Source organism: Zingiber officinale, chromosome 2A (assembly GCF_018446385.1).
Source record: "Zingiber officinale cultivar Zhangliang chromosome 2A, Zo_v1.1, whole genome shotgun sequence".
Lineage (NCBI taxonomy): Eukaryota > Viridiplantae > Streptophyta > Magnoliopsida > Zingiberales > Zingiberaceae > Zingiber > Zingiber officinale.
The window spans coordinates 163,367,494-163,386,377 of record NC_055988.1 but is presented as its reverse complement, the minus strand read 5'-3'; the positions used below and the strand labels follow the sequence as shown (position 1 = coordinate 163,386,377).

The 18,884-nt window shown below is 36.7% G+C and overlaps 2 protein-coding genes across 2 annotated transcripts; one reads left to right on the top strand and one right to left on the bottom strand.

The window, feature by feature from the left end:
• The first annotated feature begins 7,030 nt into the window (after positions 1-7,030).
• Positions 7,031-10,975, top strand: LOC122042977 (actin-101-like). The gene is made up of 5 exons (XM_042603391.1): positions 7,031-7,184; positions 9,218-9,288; positions 9,388-9,781; positions 9,865-10,478; positions 10,564-10,975. The coding sequence occupies exons 2-5, from the start codon at positions 9,229-9,231 to the stop codon at positions 10,627-10,629; spliced, it is 1,134 nt and encodes a 377-aa protein (XP_042459325.1). The 5' UTR covers positions 7,031-7,184; positions 9,218-9,228; the 3' UTR covers positions 10,630-10,975.
• A 2,529-nt stretch (positions 10,976-13,504) lies between these two features.
• On the bottom strand, positions 13,505-18,583 carry LOC122042976 (putative cytochrome c oxidase subunit 5b-like). Its single transcript, XM_042603390.1, has 6 exons — positions 18,373-18,583; positions 18,159-18,244; positions 18,009-18,059; positions 14,085-14,151; positions 13,916-13,995; positions 13,505-13,830 (listed from the first exon to the last, which is right to left on the bottom strand). The coding sequence occupies exons 1-6, from the start codon at positions 18,527-18,529 to the stop codon at positions 13,771-13,773; spliced, it is 501 nt and encodes a 166-aa protein (XP_042459324.1). The 5' UTR covers positions 18,530-18,583; the 3' UTR covers positions 13,505-13,770.
• Positions 18,584-18,884: the final 301 nt, after the last annotated feature.

The following is an 18,884-nucleotide window of genomic DNA, read 5'->3' as shown; positions in this document are numbered from 1 at the left end:
AAAGTTTTTAAAAGAATTTTTAAAAGAATTTTTAAAATAAGTTTTAAAAGTTTTTAAAAGAATTTTTAAAATAAGTTTTAAAAGTTTTTTTTTTAAAAGAATTTTTAAAATAAATTTTTAAAATAAATTTTTAAAATAAGTTTTAAAAGTTTTTAAAATAAGTTTTAAAAGTTTTTAAAATAATTTTTAAAATAAGTTTTAAAAGTTTTTAAAAGAATTTTTAAAATAAGTTTTAAAAGTTTTTTTTAAAAAGAATTTTTAAAATAAATTTTTAAAATAAATTTTTAAAATAAGTTTTAAAAGTTTTTAAAATAATTTTTAAAATAATTTTCAAAATAAGTTTTAAAAGTTTTTTTTTTTTAAAAAAGAATTTTTAAAATAATTTTTAAAATAAGTTTTAAAAGTTTTTTTTTAAAAGAATAATTTTTAGGTTAAGATAATTTAAGTTTAATTTTTAAAATAAATTTGTAAGTAAAAGAAAATTTTAATTTAATTTTTAAAATAAAATTTTAAATTAAAGAAAATGTTATTTTAATTTAATTGATTTAATTTTAATTTAATTTAATTTAATTAATTTCTTTTAGGTCCTTAGTCATCTCACCTGATCTATATTTTCAATCAGGGAATCCTACAATTTTGTGAGATGAATTAGATTTAATTATAAAGTTTGATTTAACTTGTGTTAGATTCAGGTTTAGCTTTGGTATCAACAAATAGACATTCTTCGGATAAACTTCTAAGCTTGGCGAGTCACTTGGACGTCATTAGAAGTAACCAACCTTTCGAGGTTTTCCGAATAGTCCTATCCATGGAGCTTAGTACTAAACCTTGGTCTAACTAGTTAGGTTCTGTTTAAGGGTAGCTTCGGTCAGTTCCACTTGGCCAAATGCACCAGATCGAAGCCATATCTTTCTGTGATGCCCAAGCTTCCCTAACGTACTATCATCCAAAAACTTTACCCGTACCGTGATTCAAGTTAAATTGGGTTCCTTTTTAACTAATCCTAATTACCCTGCCGGGTTAGTTTATTTGGGTTACCCTGTCGGGTAAGTTATTTTTGGAGGTGCCAGCTATTCTGGAGCCTCCCCCTAAATTATTGATTTTTCTTTTTAAGATTTCTTGTATAATTAGAGTTGGTTTTAGTTAAGTTTTAATGTTTAATTTGTAATTTAAATTTAAGTTTTTAATTTTGAATTAATTAAATTGGTCAAATTATCTTTCTTTAAAAGAGTATATTTAACATTTAAATTTTCTTTCAATTTCAATTTCAATTTTATTGGGTTAATTGAATTATCTTTCTTTAATAGCTTATTTTTAAAGTTTAGGTTTTTATTTATTTTTGAGTTAATTAAATTGTTTGAATTATATTTCTTTAAAGGTTTATCTTTTAACTTTTTATTAATTGTTAATTTTAAATTTTCTAGATTATTTTTGTTTAATATGTTATCTTTAACATTTAATTTTAAGTTTGTTAACTTTCGTTTTGATTTTATCAAAGTGTTTGATTTTATCCTTATATTTTCTTTACCCTTTAAGTTGATATAATTAGTGGAATTTATTAAATAAGTCTTATCATTAAAATTTAATTTTTTGTTAATTAAATTATTTTGGGTTTGGATAGAATTTTCTAGATTGATATTGTCTAGATTATTAAATAATTTATTAATTATGTCTAGATTAATATTGACCTTGTCATCCTTTTTGTTTGAATTTTTAAATTTGTTTAGGTTTAAATTCAAATTTTTAGATTTATTGATTATTTTTAGATTTTCTGTATTTTCTAAATTAATTATATTTGTTTTATCAGAAAATATCCTAGGGGTATTTTCTATATTTTCTGAATTAACATGCACATATTTTAAACTACTACTAGCAAGGGTGTTTTGGTAAATATTACTAACCTTGAGCGCAACCCCTAATTCAGCAGGCTTCTCCGTTGGATCTGACTCGAGTCCGGATTCGATTTTAACTTGATCTTCTAGCTCCATTGGCGTCTCGTGAAGCTTGATCAACTGGGTCCATAGCTCATATGCATTCTTGTATTTTTCTAGTCTGCATATAATATTGTTAGGTAAAATATTATAAATAATTTTACTTACGTTTTTATTCAGCTCCGAGTTCTGAGAAGGTTTTTTCAATATTAGCATATAATCGATATCTACGCTTCCTAAGAAGCATTCCATTCTTCGCCTCCAGTAGTTGAAATCTTCATCGTACGGTGGTGGTTCATTGGGGTTCCATCCTTCTTGAAAAGACATTGTTCTTCCACACAATGAAACAAAGACAAAATCCCAAGACTTGGTCTTGGATTAGTAGTGCTGGAAAACAAATAATATTTCAAAATTTTTTTTTTTAAAAAAATAATAATAAAATATTATTAAAATATTAATAAAAAATATTATCTCAAATTTTTGAAAATGTAATATTTTGTCGATACTAAATAATAGTGAAAAGATGACGATGTATTTTTCAAAACCAGTTTTGGAGGGAAAAAACGAAAGGCGTAAGGTTTTATTTTAAAAACGAACGATATATAATTTTTCTTTAAAAAGACCCCCTCTTTGTCTGATTGGTGGTTGCACCAAATCAGAGCGGTACTCGCTCTGATACCACTTGTAGGACCGTTAGATTCGATAGAGGGGGGGGGTGAATATCGATTCGAAAAAACAAGAGTTTAAACACAGCGGAAAGGTAAACGAACACAGTTGTTTTTTACTTCGTTCGGAGCCTGTGACGACTCCTACTCGAAGGCCCGTGGTCCTTGACCACTTTCGTTGGGCAATCACTATCAATTCGAATATTACAGAGTTAAGTACAAGAATTGACAGATAAAGAAAATACCGACAATAAAATTGAAACAAAACCAGCACTGAGTCGGAGAGCTTTTCGTAGCGTCGCAAGAGCACAGAGCAGCAGATCTTGGATTCTTAGTTCTTGTTGAAGCTCTACCCTTGCCCCTTCTTTTATATGAAGCTCAGGGCGCCCCGGATCCCTTCCAGGCGCCCTGGTGAGACGTGGCAGGTCCAACCAGTGAGCTCCACGTGGCGACGCACAATCGGGATAAAACTTGCCTCCCGGGCGCCCGGATCCCCTCCGGGCGCCCGGACCCCTCTTCTCCAGAAAGTCCTCCTGCAAGAAAAGGTTAGTCCGAGACAAATGTACCCTGCAGCAAAGATTGTTAGCACAGTTTTATAGATAAGCAAAGTATGACTTAGATTCCGTCTTTCCGAGACCGGAATCTAGTCACGATCTCGACTTAGATATCCGAAATGGATCTAAGCCGGATCGACGCCTATTGTTCCCTTCCCGGGAACGCGTCCTCGCAGTCACTCCCCTCCAGTGACTTACCTGCCAGACGTCCGGTCTGCCCGTCGACCCGTCTGGACTTCTCGCCAAGCGTCCGGTCAGCCCGTCGACCCGCTTGGACTTCTCGCCAGCTATCCGGTCAGCCCGTCGACCTAGCTGGACTTCTCGCCAAGCGTCCGGTCAGCCCGTCGACCCGCTTGGACTTCTCGCCAGCTATCCGGTCAGCCCGTCGACCTAGCTGGACTTTTCCTGCACACTCGATCAGAGTGTTAGACAACAACAAGCTAACTTAACCTGATTTGTCATCCATCAAAACCTGGGTTAAATCGTTAGTGCAAACCGCACCAACATGTGGTCTTGGCAAGATAAGTCCTAGTGTGACTTGGTAAGGAGAACTCGATAACTAGGATGAGGCCGAAAGAAGCTCCTGAAGGCAAGGCGTGAAAGATGGGAGATATCCGAGGGACGTAAGACTGATGGAGGAGGCTAGAAGGCTAGTTCGAGGTTGATCAAGTGTGGTATATAATCCGACAACTAGGATGAGGCCGAAGGAAGCTCTTGAAGGCAAGGCGTGAAGGATGAGAGATATCCGAGGGACGTAAGGCTGATGGAGGAGGCTAGAAGGCTAATTCGAGGTCCGTCGGGTGTTGGCCAAATGCTAGGCATGGATACCCAACAGGTCATGGTTGACCGGGAGTTGGATTTGAGACCTTGAACTTGAGTTTGAGGCAAGTTCAGGGTGTTCAATTGATCGGTCGATCAATTGAACCAGTGTCCAATTGATCGGTCGATCAATTGAACCAGTGTCCAATTGATCGGTCGATTGATTGAACCAATGTCCAATTGATCGGTCGATCGATTGGGAGCATTACTCACAAGCACAGAAGCTTTCCCAATTGATCGGGCGATCAATTGGGATCTACCAATCGATCGGTCGATCGATTGGGGAGGAGAAGCTCTCGCGCGGACACAAGAGCACAGAATGGGTTTGAATCGATCGGCCGATCAATTCAGATGGTCTCAATCGATTGGTTGATCAATTGGGAAGTGACGGTTGAGCAGGAAACGAGCAATGGACGACTGAGATTGTGCAGATGTGACGTGACAATCGATTGGGACTAATTTGAATCGATTGGGAGCATTGTATAAAGCCTGGGCAGAGCGTTTTCTTCGCCAGAACTTTGCCTTCTTTCCTGCGACTCTTCTGCAACATTCACAACGATCTTCTCCAAGCTTGCAACGCTAGTTCTTGAAGGTTCTTGGAGGCACGTCCAAGTCAAGAGGTGAGTTATAATAAGAAGAAGAAGCTAGGGTTAGGGTTTGGTGTACAAATCTTGTAAAATTTCCCTTGTATCTACTTCTATTTGTATTTATGTTGTATTGTGAGCTTGTAAGGCTTCTCCGCCTTCGGTAGTTACCGTAAATGAGTGATTTCATAGTGGAAGGTGTGTGAGTGTGTGCATTATTGGACTAGTCACCTCTTTTTGAAGTGGATACCAAGTAAATCCCTAGAGTTAGCGGTGTTTGTGTTTGTATTGTATTTTTCGCTGCATATCAAGATGAAGCAAGCATAAGCGCGCGACGAGACGCTATTCACCCCCCTCTAGCGGGCATATCGGTCCCAACAATTGGTATCAGGGCGAGGTCGCTCTTCTACGGACTAACCGCCAAGAGAGCAAGAAGCTAGGGGAAGAAGATGGACTTGGGAGGTCCACTTGGATGGGACATCCGGATTCCTCCTCCATACGACAAGGAAGACTTCACCTTTTGGAGGAATCGACTGGAGACATGGTTCTAAATGGATTGGAACCAATGAGTTGTTTTGAGTGACCCATTTGAAGCTCCTACGGACAAGAAGAGTAAACGCCTCCGACCTCGACATTGGACCGAAGAGCAACGAGAGTAATCGGAGGCGGACAAGGAGATAACGAGAATTTTGCATAATTTACTACCTTCTAATATTTTGTTGAGTGTAGGTGAAACCACAAATGCAAGTGATCTTTGGAAAAAGATCATTGCCTATCATGAAGACCCTACAGAAGTCCAAGGAGTAGTAGAGCCCAAGGAGAAGGGCTTATTGGTCTAAGAAGAGAAGGACCAATCCGATGTTGACACAAGGTCATCATTCGAGGAGAAGAAGGAAAAGGAGGAGAAGGAAGAAGATGAGAGATCCTCTACTTCTTCAAGAGAGGAAGAGGTAGAAGCATCCACAACCTCAAGAGTTGAAGAGATGGAAGCACCCACACCTCCAAGTAGAGAAGAAGAATTGGAAGATGATGCTACCTCCACAACTCAAGCTACATCAAATGGAGAATCGAGCATCATCCCTACAAGCAAAGGTATAGAAATTTTAATTGAAAATAATAAAAATCATATCATTTGCTTTGAGTGTAGGGAGCATGAGCACTACAAGAGTAAATGTCCAAAATTAGCCAAGAAGAGGAGCTAAGTAGTATCCAAGGGCAAGGAGAAGTTCAAAGAGACAATTCCCACTACAAAGAAGAGCAAGGAACGCATTGTGTGTTTCTTGTGCAATCAAAGAAGACATTATAGAAGTCAATGTCCTAAAGGGAAGACGACAACCAAAGGGATAAGAGAAAGCACAAATCAAGGGGGAGCTTGGAAGAGCAAACCCAAGGTAATATTTAACAGTGCAATTCCTCCTAGTAATGGTAAAAAGCATGCTAGTTACAAGATAAATCATTCAAATGCTATTTACAATGAAAATAGAAAGCATGATCAAACTAGGGATAAATATATACCTCCTCATTCTAGAACTAGCACATCTAAGTTTAGGAAACTAGATAGTAACTTAGGCAATAATTCTAAGAACTTTAGATATATGCCTAAAAATAGAAATGCTCATAGGGGTCAAGAAAAATTCAAATCTATGGATTTAATGACGGAGAACCAAGTCTTGAGGTCAAGATTTGATAACTTAGAAAGGACCCTAGCAAGAATGGAAAATATTCTTAAGGGTCAAAATGAGCAAACTCTAGGGAGAACTAGACAAGAGCCATCCAATAGCTATAGAAGTTTGGGATACAAACCTAAAGTCAAGAAGGATGTGACTTTCTTTCATAGAGTTCCATATAGCTATGGGACAAACCCTAAGTTTAGAGGTCAAGTCAAAGATACAAGGGAAGAAAACTCTAAAGGTTCTTTTGGTAAGACCAATGTGACCAAGACTTCTAAGAATAACAAAGTCACAAAGAATGTCACAAGGGAGGTCATCCCTAAAGTTGATCTAATAAAGGTGACTAAGCCTCCAAAAAGGCCAAACAAAGTCACAAATATGGTTATAAGGGAAGTTAGCCCTAGGAGTGACTTAGTAGAAGTGACCAAAGCTTCTAAGAAGCCTAGAAAGGTCCTTAGGAAGATATCTAAGGAAGTTATCCCTAGTGAGTATCTAAAGCATTCAAGGAGCACCAATAAATTTTGGGTTTGAGAGTTAATTAGGGTCTGATCGAGTCCATTAAATAGGCATGGAGATTTCGGTTGGGTTGGCTGAATTCGAATTCGAATTCGAATAGTTTAGTCATGTAATAGCTGTAGGTTGGTCATATGCACATGCATCCACCCGTTTTCATAATTGACAGAAATAAAGTTTGGAAAAATGGGACCCATCCACTTTGCCTTGGACGTGTTGTAAAGCACATCTTCATCGAATGAAACGTACATTTGGACTGCATGAGTGACCTCGTTGGCATGGGCCGGCCCAATCAAGTCCGGTTCAAGAACAGCCTAATTCGACCGGTTCCGTCTATCGTGAGAGGATGTAAAAAGGCACCTTCTTCTTCGTTACTCTGTCGCGAAGAGATCGCCGTCCCCCGATCTCTCCTCAGGTCAAATCTTGGCGGATCGCTGTCGTCGACTAGGTTTGCTCTTCGCTTTTGATCTGCTTACTCTGGATCTGTTCTTATTGAGCTTTTTGGTTTCCTTTTTTTGGTTGCTGCTCGGATCTGCGAGCTGTCTGCTTAGGCCAGTGAATCTGAAGATCCGGGATGCCATGTCTTGGCCTGATCTAGTAGGATAGTGACCTTTTAGTTGAGTTTTAGTGATTCCGAGCGGATGCTTTGTGTTTTGACTGCCGAAAGTTCTGATTTTTTCTTTTCCTTGCTAACTTTTGACTTAGATTGACTGATCTATGATGTCTCTTTAGTAGAGTAAAGTTACATGGAAATGAAAGCTGCTTCGATTCGAGTTGTTGTAAAACCATGAGTATTGTTTCTCAGTTGTCGGAGCTCAGTCGAGTGTGGATTCAGTTAATCGTACTATAAGGTTGGGTAGGGAACTTGTTTGGTTTTACGTTTGATCATATTTTCCCTTGAATTCTATCTTTGTTTTTGACAGTGCTTCTGTAGGATCCGAATCATCCGATCTTGTGTTGCTTACATAAACCTATGCTCAGATTGAACACCCTTGGGGTTAAAATTTATTTCTGGTACTTTCATAAATTCCCTCTAGAATTAACTTCCTTTGCTTTTGGATAGCAGATCCAGTATTTAGCTTGGCATATGTCTAAAGACTAAACCATGCCTATGGAGAATTGATCTTTCGGAGTGAGAATTTGTATTGTGCTTTGACTTTCCTGTAGATGATTTGTCATGGGTTTTAAACATTTTCTTATTTATTCAACAATCACTGACTTTTGAATTTATGATATTTGTTTAAGCAGGTAAGCGGGAACTGGCGTTAGTGTATTTTGATATTCTAGTTTTTTTTTTTTCAATTCATTTATTCTTATCATAAATGATTATTTTCTGGTTCTATTTCTTTGAGTTGAACATTTGTAATAAGTTTATTAGGCAATGATGGTGTAATAATTTTTTTTTTCTTTTGCATTTACCTTTGGAAATTAGCATGCTTGAGCACAATTCCTCAAAGTTCTTATCCCAACAATCAGTTTGAATTATTCCAGGTCGTACTAGTTTGTGGCAGAGGACATAATTAGAATAGGAGGGGCAAATATTAATATCTTATAACTAAGAATGGAAAAATGTAACTTGTAAAAAATTTCAAGACTAAAATTTAAAATTAGAAAGGGTTGGTAAAATATTAAGGGAGCAGAGGCCACTGTCATCCACCTCTTGTATCTGCCACTAGTTTTGCCATACTAAAGGCTTTCCGGAATTAGATCATGATATATTCGCCATTTTGAAAGATCATTGCTGGTCGTGATCACTTTGGGACTCATTACTATTAGTCCCCTTCCACATCACTTGAATCTTTTGGTTATGTCTAATAATCTTAATAATTTCTTTTATATCTGTATCTTCTCTGTATGTTTTATTTGTCAAGCCCCTGTAGAAATTACTATTCTGTTGCATCTTTCTATCTCGAGTTTCATATTAGTTGTTAGTAGATTGTTACCAATTTAATCCCACATGTGTTTTTTGAATTTTTCACAAATTCAATTATTGCCGCAACATTACAATTATGCAAGAATCATAAACATTCAGAAGATGAAAGAGAACAATATGCATCATAATTTATTTTTGATGAAACTTTTTGGTCAGAGTTTTGTGAAGTGTTGCTGCATAAGACATCAATGCATATGTTTCTCAGATAAATATGCAGTCTGAGTACAATAGTGATGCAAAAAAAATAGATCTCTAAAGTTATCTATTGAATTGATAACCTGAGGATGGGTGCTATTGTACAATCTAATTGCTGAGCATCTGCAAATGAACCCATGACACTTTATATTTTTTCTGTTCCAAACTTGTATGTAAGTCTGTTTTTTCATCAAATATTTTATGCATTGTCTGATAATGCATGTTCATGTACTTGGACATTCTATGACCATGACCAGCAATTTGTAGTCATGTAAAATGTGCATGGTGAAACTATTTCCAGTAAAATCTTTTGTTTCTGGTTCCAATACTCCTTTTTTGACATTTTCCCACAGATACATAGAAAATGGCTGATGCCGAGGATATCCAGCCACTTGTGTGTGACAATGGGACTGGAATGGTCAAGGTTAGCTTTTCTACTTATTGCATCTAGTGAACATTCCATCCTTTCACTAGCTTTAGTATTTGATCTATAAATTGAATTGGCTCTTTTAATTGTCAAAAGGCTGGATTTGCTGGTGATGATGCACCTAGGGCAGTTTTCCCAAGTATAGTAGGCCGGCCTCGCCACACAGGAGTTATGGTTGGGATGGGCCAGAAAGATGCTTATGTTGGTGATGAAGCACAGTCCAAGAGAGGTATTCTCACATTGAAATATCCTATCGAGCATGGAATTGTCAGCAACTGGGACGACATGGAAAAGATCTGGCATCATACCTTCTACAATGAGCTTCGTGTAGCTCCCGAGGAGCATCCTATATTGCTCACTGAAGCACCTCTTAATCCAAAGGCAAACAGAGAAAAAATGACCCAGATTATGTTTGAGACCTTTAATGTACCTGCTATGTATGTCGCTATTCAGGCTGTCCTTTCCCTCTATGCCAGTGGTCGTACAACTGGTTAGTATGTTCTCATTGTTATTCTCTTTTTTCGGATATTTTTGTTTTTAAACTAAGATATGCACCTGGACACATGTTCTCAGGTATTGTGCTTGATTCGGGTGATGGTGTGAGCCACACCGTGCCTATATATGAAGGATATGCTCTACCTCATGCCATTCTTCGATTGGATCTTGCTGGTCGTGATCTCACCGACTGCCTGATGAAGATCCTCACAGAGAGAGGTTATTCTTTCACCACCACTGCTGAGCGGGAAATTGTAAGGGACATCAAGGAGAAGCTTGCTTATGTCGCTCTTGACTATGAACAAGAGCTGGAAACTGCCAAGACCAGCTCAGCCGTGGAGAAAAGCTACGAACTTCCTGATGGACAGGTTATCACCATCGGTGCCGAGAGATTCAGATGCCCAGAGGTCCTCTTCCAGCCATCCTTGATTGGCATGGAAGCTGCTGGAATTCATGAGACAACATACAACTCCATCATGAAGTGCGATGTGGATATCAGGAAAGATCTATATGGCAACATTGTGCTCAGCGGTGGATCCACTATGTTCCCTGGTATTGCTGATCGTATGAGCAAGGAGATCACAGCACTTGCACCAAGCAGCATGAAGATCAAGGTGGTAGCTCCACCGGAACGAAAGTACAGTGTTTGGATTGGAGGCTCCATACTTGCATCCCTCAGTACTTTCCAGCAGGTGAAGTTTCTATTACATTATCTCTATTACAAACAAAGATTTTATATTTACTCGGTCACTAAGACTGCATCTTGTAAACCTGCAGATGTGGATTACCAAGGGAGAGTACGAAGAATCTGGTCCAGCAATTGTCCACCGGAAATGCTTCTAAGCTCATTACCTGCATCTGTGGGCAGTTTTCTGGCTTGTTCTATCTAGTATTTGGCTTTGCTCGAACAATGGTTTGCCTGATAGTACCGTCCCTAGTGCTTGAATCTCCTTTCCACTGTTGAGTTTGCTTGAAGACAGTTCTAATCTTTAGATGTTTTCATTGAGGATGCTTTGCATTTGCAGTGCAAATGAAATTATGTATCGATATTGTAATATGACCGGCAGTTTTAGTGTCCATGCCCTGGCTTGGGGATTTATCCCTGGATGTATTCTTGTATGATGTATTACTTGGTTTATCTGCAGCCAATTCTTCCTTTTCTCTAAAAGAAGTTTGTTTTCTGGATTCATATATTTGCAAAAATTTTACTGTGTTTCTAGCAATTATTATTGTTCAAAGTTGATGCCAAATGTGTTCATTGACATTTACAGATTGTTTCATCCAAAATATCAACCCTGTCACTTCCGTGCGATACCTCAACACTTGTTGCAATGCAGGCTGCGAAGATTAATCAGGTTCGTTGCACCCCTTCATCCTACCTGCTTGCTGATTTTGTGTAAATTTAAGAAATTTGTTGTTTTTTGACCTTCATTGGTCTGTCTGGAGGATTAGGGTTTACTATTGGTTGTAGATATGCTGTTATAAAAAAAATGCAGGATGGTCACCTGAAAGCATGATAGAATTATTATAGTAATTATTTAACGACTGCTACAACAATTTGAAGGTGGTTTTGAATGTGTTTAAATGATTTTCATTAGGTTTATTCAATTTTGATCCAATTGATAAAAATAACATTTATATAAAAGTATTTTATATATATTATTTTTGATTAAATTAAATTAAATTATTTTATTTTAACACAGTGTAATTGTTATAATATCGTTGGAATATATATATATATATATATATATATATATATATATATATATATATATATATATATATATATATATATATATATATATATATATATATATATGAATATATAAAAAACATTTATATAAAAGTATTTTATATATATTATTTTTGATTAAATTAAATTAAATTATTTTATTTTAACACAGTGTAATTGTTATAATATCGTTGGAATATATATATATATATATATATATATATATATATACATCCAATAAAAAAAGTAAATCATGATGATTGATTATTTTTTTTTTAAATGGGAGGGATTGTATTCTTCCATGGTCTAGTAGTTAGGAATGCAACATTATTGATAAATAAATAAAATACATACGATATATCTCACACACAGTATTTTTCATCACCGCCTTAAGGTGAGATAATGAAGGAAAATAAATTAGGTACTAAGCGGTCCCATAAATAAAAGAGTTATTTGTTACAGTCACAACTCAAAATCCTTATCTATCGATGTAAGTCTACCATTTGGATATTAACTCAATTATACTATCAGTGTAAAAAGATGAAGTCGTCATCTTAATATCTTAGTGGCCCTTATAAGACAGTCTCACGCTATCTAAAAATGATCCTTTACACTTGGATATAAATATGCGGTGGTTATAGGAGTAATATAATTGGAAAGGATCAATATCAGCTTGCAAATTGTAATAATAATAATAATAATAATAATAATAATAGATATATGAGATTAAAACAGATAGGTCTCAATCAATTGATAATAGATATATGAGATTGCTAGTGAGTCTAGTAAGGCTCTATTTATTCAAAGGTATGGGATCGAGGAAGGAAAGGGATTCGAGGTAAACAAATCCTTGAGAAAAAGGAAGAGAACAGATAAAAAAAAATCCTTGAAGGAAAGGAATTTAAAAAAAAATAAAGAGAGAGAGAAATGATAAAGATTGAGAAAGAAAAATAAAATAAAATAAGCTCGCTCTACGAGAGAAGTCGATGGCAGCAACGTGAAAGGTTGGCCGTGTCCGCGAGCGAGGCTGTACGTAGCTTGTGACCGCGAGAGGTAGCAATGCCACTTGCGGCTCATGACCTTGCGAGGCGGCCTTGCAAATCGCCCATATATGGTCGGCCACACAGGGCCGCGTGGGGCATCTACTCGCGGCAGCACAAGGTTACCCCGCAAATGCCACCGGGCGCGCGAGTCAGTTGCATTCCATCCGAATAAAAAAATATTCAAAAAATAATTAGCGAATGAATTTTTAAATTCATTATTTTATAATAAATAAACAACTAAAAAAAAGATAAATAGTCTCTATGGACCATGACGGATCGTATAGGGTTAAATTATACAAGGACATTCCGAGGGCAAGAGACGGCGAGACAACGAGAGGAAGAAGGGCTGAGCAAGATAGAATCAACAACGAGAGCGATAGTGAGAAAGCCGACGAGAACAGGGCTCAAGCCGCCAACGAGAGTGACGGGAGAAGGGTGAGCTGAGTAGGGCAAACCGATGAAAACACGGAGTCGCAGAGGTCCACTTATGAAAGCAAGGGGTGAGGATCGAGATCGACACTGAGGGGAGGGGATCGACATCGAATAAGCGAAGGAACCAAGCGGAAGTAGAATTTAGAATTTACTTAGATTAGGAATTTTACATTTAAAGACAATTTGATTTAAAATTTCAATTTTTCAAATTAATCCAATAAAAAAATTTAAACTAAAATCAAATCAAATTTATTATTTTTAAAAAAAAAACCTAAAATTCCAAAATAATAATTTTTAAATTTAATCGATTTAATAAAATTATGATTTTAGATCGACTTAGAAAGAGCTCTAGAGTGCAACAATATCAATTTGAAACAAATTAAAAATATTTGTTCTGGTCCAGAATTTTCTCCACGTTCTCCCCTTAACTCATTAATACTTCCGTTGGATCTAAATTAGAAATAATCCACGAGACTACTAGAAACAAAGCAATATTGAGCTCAGGAAAAAGTGGATTGAAAGATTAAAAATATGATAAAATTAATAATGCCGAGTTTAATGTGGCCATTCATTATTTGGGAACTAAAAAACAAGGGCCAAAAGATAACCACAACTCAATAATTGTTAAGGGTGGTCACTTCTCTACTTGATTATAGAATAGCAAAGAAGACCAAAATCCACAAGCCAGAGGAAGAAGAATGTAGCTACACAGCACAAGGAGATCTGCCTCCCAGGTTCGTTTGTTTTTTTATTTTCAGCACAATTCAGATCCACATTTTAGTGATCATCATCGTCGCTAGGAGGATATGGGTCGCCTCCTTTGCCGATCACTTCAAGCTGCAAAAGAAGATTAACCTTCAGTTGTGAAATTCAACCCTGATCTATTTCTTTTTGTCAAGTCTAAAAGAGGCATCTTAATTACCACAAAGTATTGAGAGCAAACGGGGCACACGTGCGGCTTGTCTTTCTTCAGCCAAAACCACATGACTTCGTGTTCATCCTCTGGATAAACAGTTGGAATGTTGTGGAATCTAGCACGACGCATGGTCTTCTAGAACGAGTAGATGAAACAATAAAAAAAAATAACTTACCGCCCTCATCACCAACACAACCAACTATCCTCATGTTGTAGTGGGATTGGATGACAGCAGGAGCTTCCTACAATGTATGACCCAAAGTATTAATTCAATCAGAGGAAGAACAAACATCAGCATTGGACGAGGGGGAACAAGCGTAAATAGAAGATCAACACTGATGGCATGCTAATTGTCCTACTAGGAAGAGTATCTAAATAAAAATTAATTTTCAGGTGCTTTCTTTCCAGAGATATTACGCTTATAATCAATATTAATATTAATCAAGTCAATTATGGTTGCTTACAACTACACAAAAAAAAACTTTTACAGGAGCAGCCCAAGCACAAATGCAGCGCTGAGTACAAGATGGGCCTTATCCTGAAAGTAAGAATCTAGTTCCACTTCCAACATGAACTTTTCTTTGAAGGTATCTGAACTCAACATATAAATTTAGGGGCTGCTTGTTTAGAGGGTTTGATAAATGGGGAATGGGAAAGGAATGAAATATAGGTGTTTGGTTTGAGGGTTTCATTTTTTCACAAGGGTTTCATTCCTTATTTGTTAGCAATCATTCATTCCCCACTAAAACCAGTGGTTTGAAACTCATTCCTTGAAAAAGCCTCCCATTACTAATGATACTCATTCCCCTTGCTAAACCAAGCAACCCCATTAAATTAATGATACCCATTATCATTTCCCACTAATATCATTTCCATTCCCATTCTCATTCCCCTTATTGAACCAAGCAGCCCCTAGTGTTGCATGGCCAATCCTGTCCGTGTGAGAAAGGGGCAGTGATGGAACGAGGACATTGGTGCAGATGGCATAGGGAAATTCAAGGATGTTTGCAAGCAATTGATATCAGTTCGGTTTATTGAAATATAGAATTGAGTCACATCTGTGTACTCACTTCTCATACTTTACCAGAAGCATAAGCATCTTAAACATATTCCAATCTGTATGGTGTCAAATTTGATTTTTTGCAAGTGTACAATGAGAATGACTCAAAATAAGTTTCAGTGTCCCTGATTTTTCACTCCTGAGGTTCTAGCCAAAGGCAAATACCAAAACATAGTGCTACTGCTACAATTCCACATCCCTCCTACCTCTTTTGTAAATGCACCTTTAGAGTGAACCACATGAAACAATCACACAAGAAGTTCACTCTCATCCACCATTGTTGTTTTGTTAACTATATTTGAAGATTCATGATAATTATGTCAAATTTAGTCATATAATAAATAATATGCTAATATTGTTTGCATATTTGGTGTTAAGTAGGTCAACACTGACAGCATACTTGACATTGGATTGAAGTCCAACCAGAATTGGCATGGGATGAAGTCCAGCAGGTGTTGGCAATGAATGAAGACCAACAACTAGTGTTGGCAATGGTACAAGTTCAACAAGGATTAGTGGCGGAGAAGTCCAACAAATGTCAACATTAGAGCAGTACATGTTACAATGGAAGAAATCCAATAGGTGTAGGGAATGGAAGAAATCCAATAGCTGTTGGAGATGGTAAGAGTCCACTAAGTGTTAGCAACGGTAAAAGTCCAAGTGTTGGCAAGTGGAAGTTCAACAAGTATTGGCAAATAAGAAGTCTATGTAGATAAAGATTAACTAGATGTTTGGCAAGTGAGAAATCCCAATAGATCAGACCTAATTGGGCAAGTGAAAGTGTTGTTAAGTTAAGATTAACTAATACTCAGTAATTGATGAAGTCCCATAAAAAAAGTCTCTTGTAGAGTTAGTCCCAGAGGTTAAGCCTCTTAGCAACTCAAAGTCTAATAGGTAAAGAAAAACCAAAATTAGATATATGAGCGTGTCTCGAAGGAAAGGCATTTTGGCAAGATGAGAGGGCATCAAAACCTCTTGGCAGGGAAGTCTATGTGAGACGAGAGAGTACCTATAGTTTTGGCTAGACTTGAATTAAGAAAACACTGTCGTTGGTCGTTGGTTGGAGTCAATGATCCAATTGATTAAAGGTTATATTCAGTTTGGTAGCTAAATCAATTAAGTAGTCAACTCAAGCTAATTTGCTAATGAACAAAATGTTTTTGACTATAAGCCAATTGACTAGACAGTCGACTAGGGAATAGTAGTAGCCCATTGATGGAATAATAGAAAAGCTAGAGTTAGGTCGTTGATCTAACAAAAATTACAACGCTGTTAGATAGTCTACAAGCTAAATAGATCAATTGAATGGAAGCAAGATCAATCTACTCAAGAATCCGTTGAGAAGTCAAGCAACTGATTAGAAGCAAGTGCAATTGACACATTAATTGGCAGACAGAAGGCTAAAGCAGACGCAAAAATAGTCAACAGAACCAGTGATTAGACAACTAATCAGGTGCATAAAGAAGGTAATTGTTAAGACATAAAGACTATATAGAAGGAAAAAAGAGAGTTTTAGCACCCAAGGCAAGCAAATAAAGCAAGTGAAAGTGAGACAAGAAAAAGTTATTCTAGTATTTATTATTCTTTATGCAAGAATGCAAGAAGAAAAGGATAAAGGAATTCTGGAAGTGACTCACTGATGACTATAGGTAGTGGAGTAGTAACCAAGGGTTACAAACCATATAAAGACTAAGTGTTAGCGTTGCCTGTGTTTCATACTTTAATATTTATGTTTTGATATATTCCACTGCTCAAGAGAAGGCTATTCACTTCCCCTCTAGCCTCACATCCTGATAACAATATTTATTGTCCTATGAAACATTTAATGTTGTTAAAATTCCATTCAACAACCATGAATAGTAGAGAAGATACAACTACAAATGAAAATCCAAGAGAAATAAATGAACTAAAATGAAGTATATAATGTGCAATTTCAATTAAAAGAACATGAATCATTAGTGCTAAAGCAATTACTCGCTTGGTAATGTAGTAGACAAAGAAAACGAGAACAAAAATAGCCAAACAAGCATAAGACTGAAGGAATAAAAATCATAATAGACTATTACACATTTTCCTAAGGGGTTATGTGAATGAATCATGTCACCCATGATATCTTTTAAACTACACATTCTGTTTAAAGAAATCATAATAATCAAGTATATATGCAGGTAAAATCTAGGGAATTACAAAGTGGTTCTAAGCAATAGAGGATCGACTGATTGCCTAGCTCTTTGCCGAGGACCTAAAGTGGCATTCTCAATCAACCAAAGCAAGTTCAAAATTACAAATAAATAAGTTATAATTGATAAGCACTAACAACACAACAATGACAATTTATATTGCACATTACAACCAAGAAATACAGTCACAAAATCTGGGGAACAAATCATTTTAAGAAGGTTGAGATTAAGTGAAGAAAAATTTAACCATAAATGAGAAGAAAGAGAACACAAATGGGAACACACACCTAAGGAAAAGAAGAAAGAAAATATAGCCCAAAATGAATGTAGGCCAACGGCATCGAGTAGAGAGAGGTTTGAGTGAACAATGAGTGTTGGGTGAGCAAATGACGAGGATAAAAATTAGTTTTTAGTATAAATGAATCAACAATTTGTTAAAAGAATCAAACAAATTCTTTCAACCCACCTAGAACGCCTTGGTGAATCATTTGGACCACATTGGCAAGTCGTCTGGGCCACTTAGACATTTCATGTCCTTCTCTTTTTAAAAGTCACCTAAGAAGGATCACCTAAGCCAAATCCATCTATTTAAAACAATGAAATAAACAATTGATTTCGGTTTCTACTTTCTAAAATTGATTAGAATAAATTCACAATTTACCAAGTTGCATAGATCCTCAGACACTTCAAAACTACAAAAGGTAGGAATAATATAAATCCCATATCGATCCTTAAAAGAAAATTGTAAGAGGACAAGTGGCAACCAGCTCATTGTCTATTCTGTAACAAGGATTCAAAAGTTCGTAAAATATTAGAATGAAGAGATCTACAAAGGGGCAACAAGAAAAGGAAATCTTACCTTAGTACCAAAGGGGCCAACGGGCGTCTCCATCTCAAACAGCTTCTTTCCCTAAGCCAAATCAATGTGACACAGAAAAAAAAAGGTGATCTTTAATCGTACAAAGATACAAACAACGCCAAAATGAAGGGATCAAAAAGAAGAACAGACCTGGCGCTCTGCTTCTAACTCCACGCGCTCGAGTCCAGTGACGACCGGCATCACGTCCTCCACTTTATTCCTCGACGATCCATCCTCTGAATAAACCAAGATCTACCAGATTCAAATCGAATTCTAAGTCCGATCCGACGACCGGAAGAAAAAAACGCACTCGCATAGAGAAAAAAAAAGGCAAAAAGAAAGATTACGTGAAACAAAGGATTACCAGGGACGGAGCTGAAGCTATACCGCGTGTCGAGGAAGGATGAAGACACTGAAACTGGAGCAAGAACAGAGCCGCTATGGGAAGAGGCAGCGCCGGAGGAGGCACGGGGCTGACGGAGGGCAGAACGCAAAGGGGCGACGCAAATCCTTCTCCACATCGTCTCCGACTATGTGTTCTCTGATCGACGGCCGCTGCCCTTCCTAACATTCGTACTCCTCTCTTCTTTAAATAATGAAAGGTTAGGTTTTGAGATGGGCCGTGCCTTGGCCCATTAAGATCGAAACCACAAATACAACTATGTAAATCCTAAAAATAACTTAATTTATTTGAGAATTATAAAAGAAATAAATTATTTCGGTGGCTACTAGACTAAGAAAAATATCATGAAATCAACTATTGAATCCATCAAAAATTGAAGTTTGGTCCTTTACTTAGAAAATTTAGTTTTTTTAAATATCAATTAATTCTATTAATCCAGTTTCAAAATTAGAGTTTAAGATATTGATTTGAAC

Coding starts and splice junctions, on each gene's coding strand:
- LOC122042976 (XM_042603390.1), bottom strand. CDS start 18,529: ATGTGGAGAAGGATTTGCGTCGCCCCTTTGCGTTCTGCCCTCCGTCAG. Junction 18,060..18,158: donor AGTTAGAAGCAGAGCGCCAG/GTCTGTTCTTCT, acceptor GATTTGGCTTAG/GGAAAGAAGCTGTTTGAGAT. Junction 13,831..13,915: donor TTTGCTCTCAATACTTTGTG/GTAATTAAGATG, acceptor CTTCTTTTGCAG/CTTGAAGTGATCGGCAAAGG.
- LOC122042977 (XM_042603391.1), top strand. CDS start 9,229: ATGGCTGATGCCGAGGATATCCAGCCACTTGTGTGTGACAATGGGACT. Junction 9,782..9,864: donor TGCCAGTGGTCGTACAACTG/GTTAGTATGTTC, acceptor ACATGTTCTCAG/GTATTGTGCTTGATTCGGGT. Junction 10,479..10,563: donor CCCTCAGTACTTTCCAGCAG/GTGAAGTTTCTA, acceptor GTAAACCTGCAG/ATGTGGATTACCAAGGGAGA.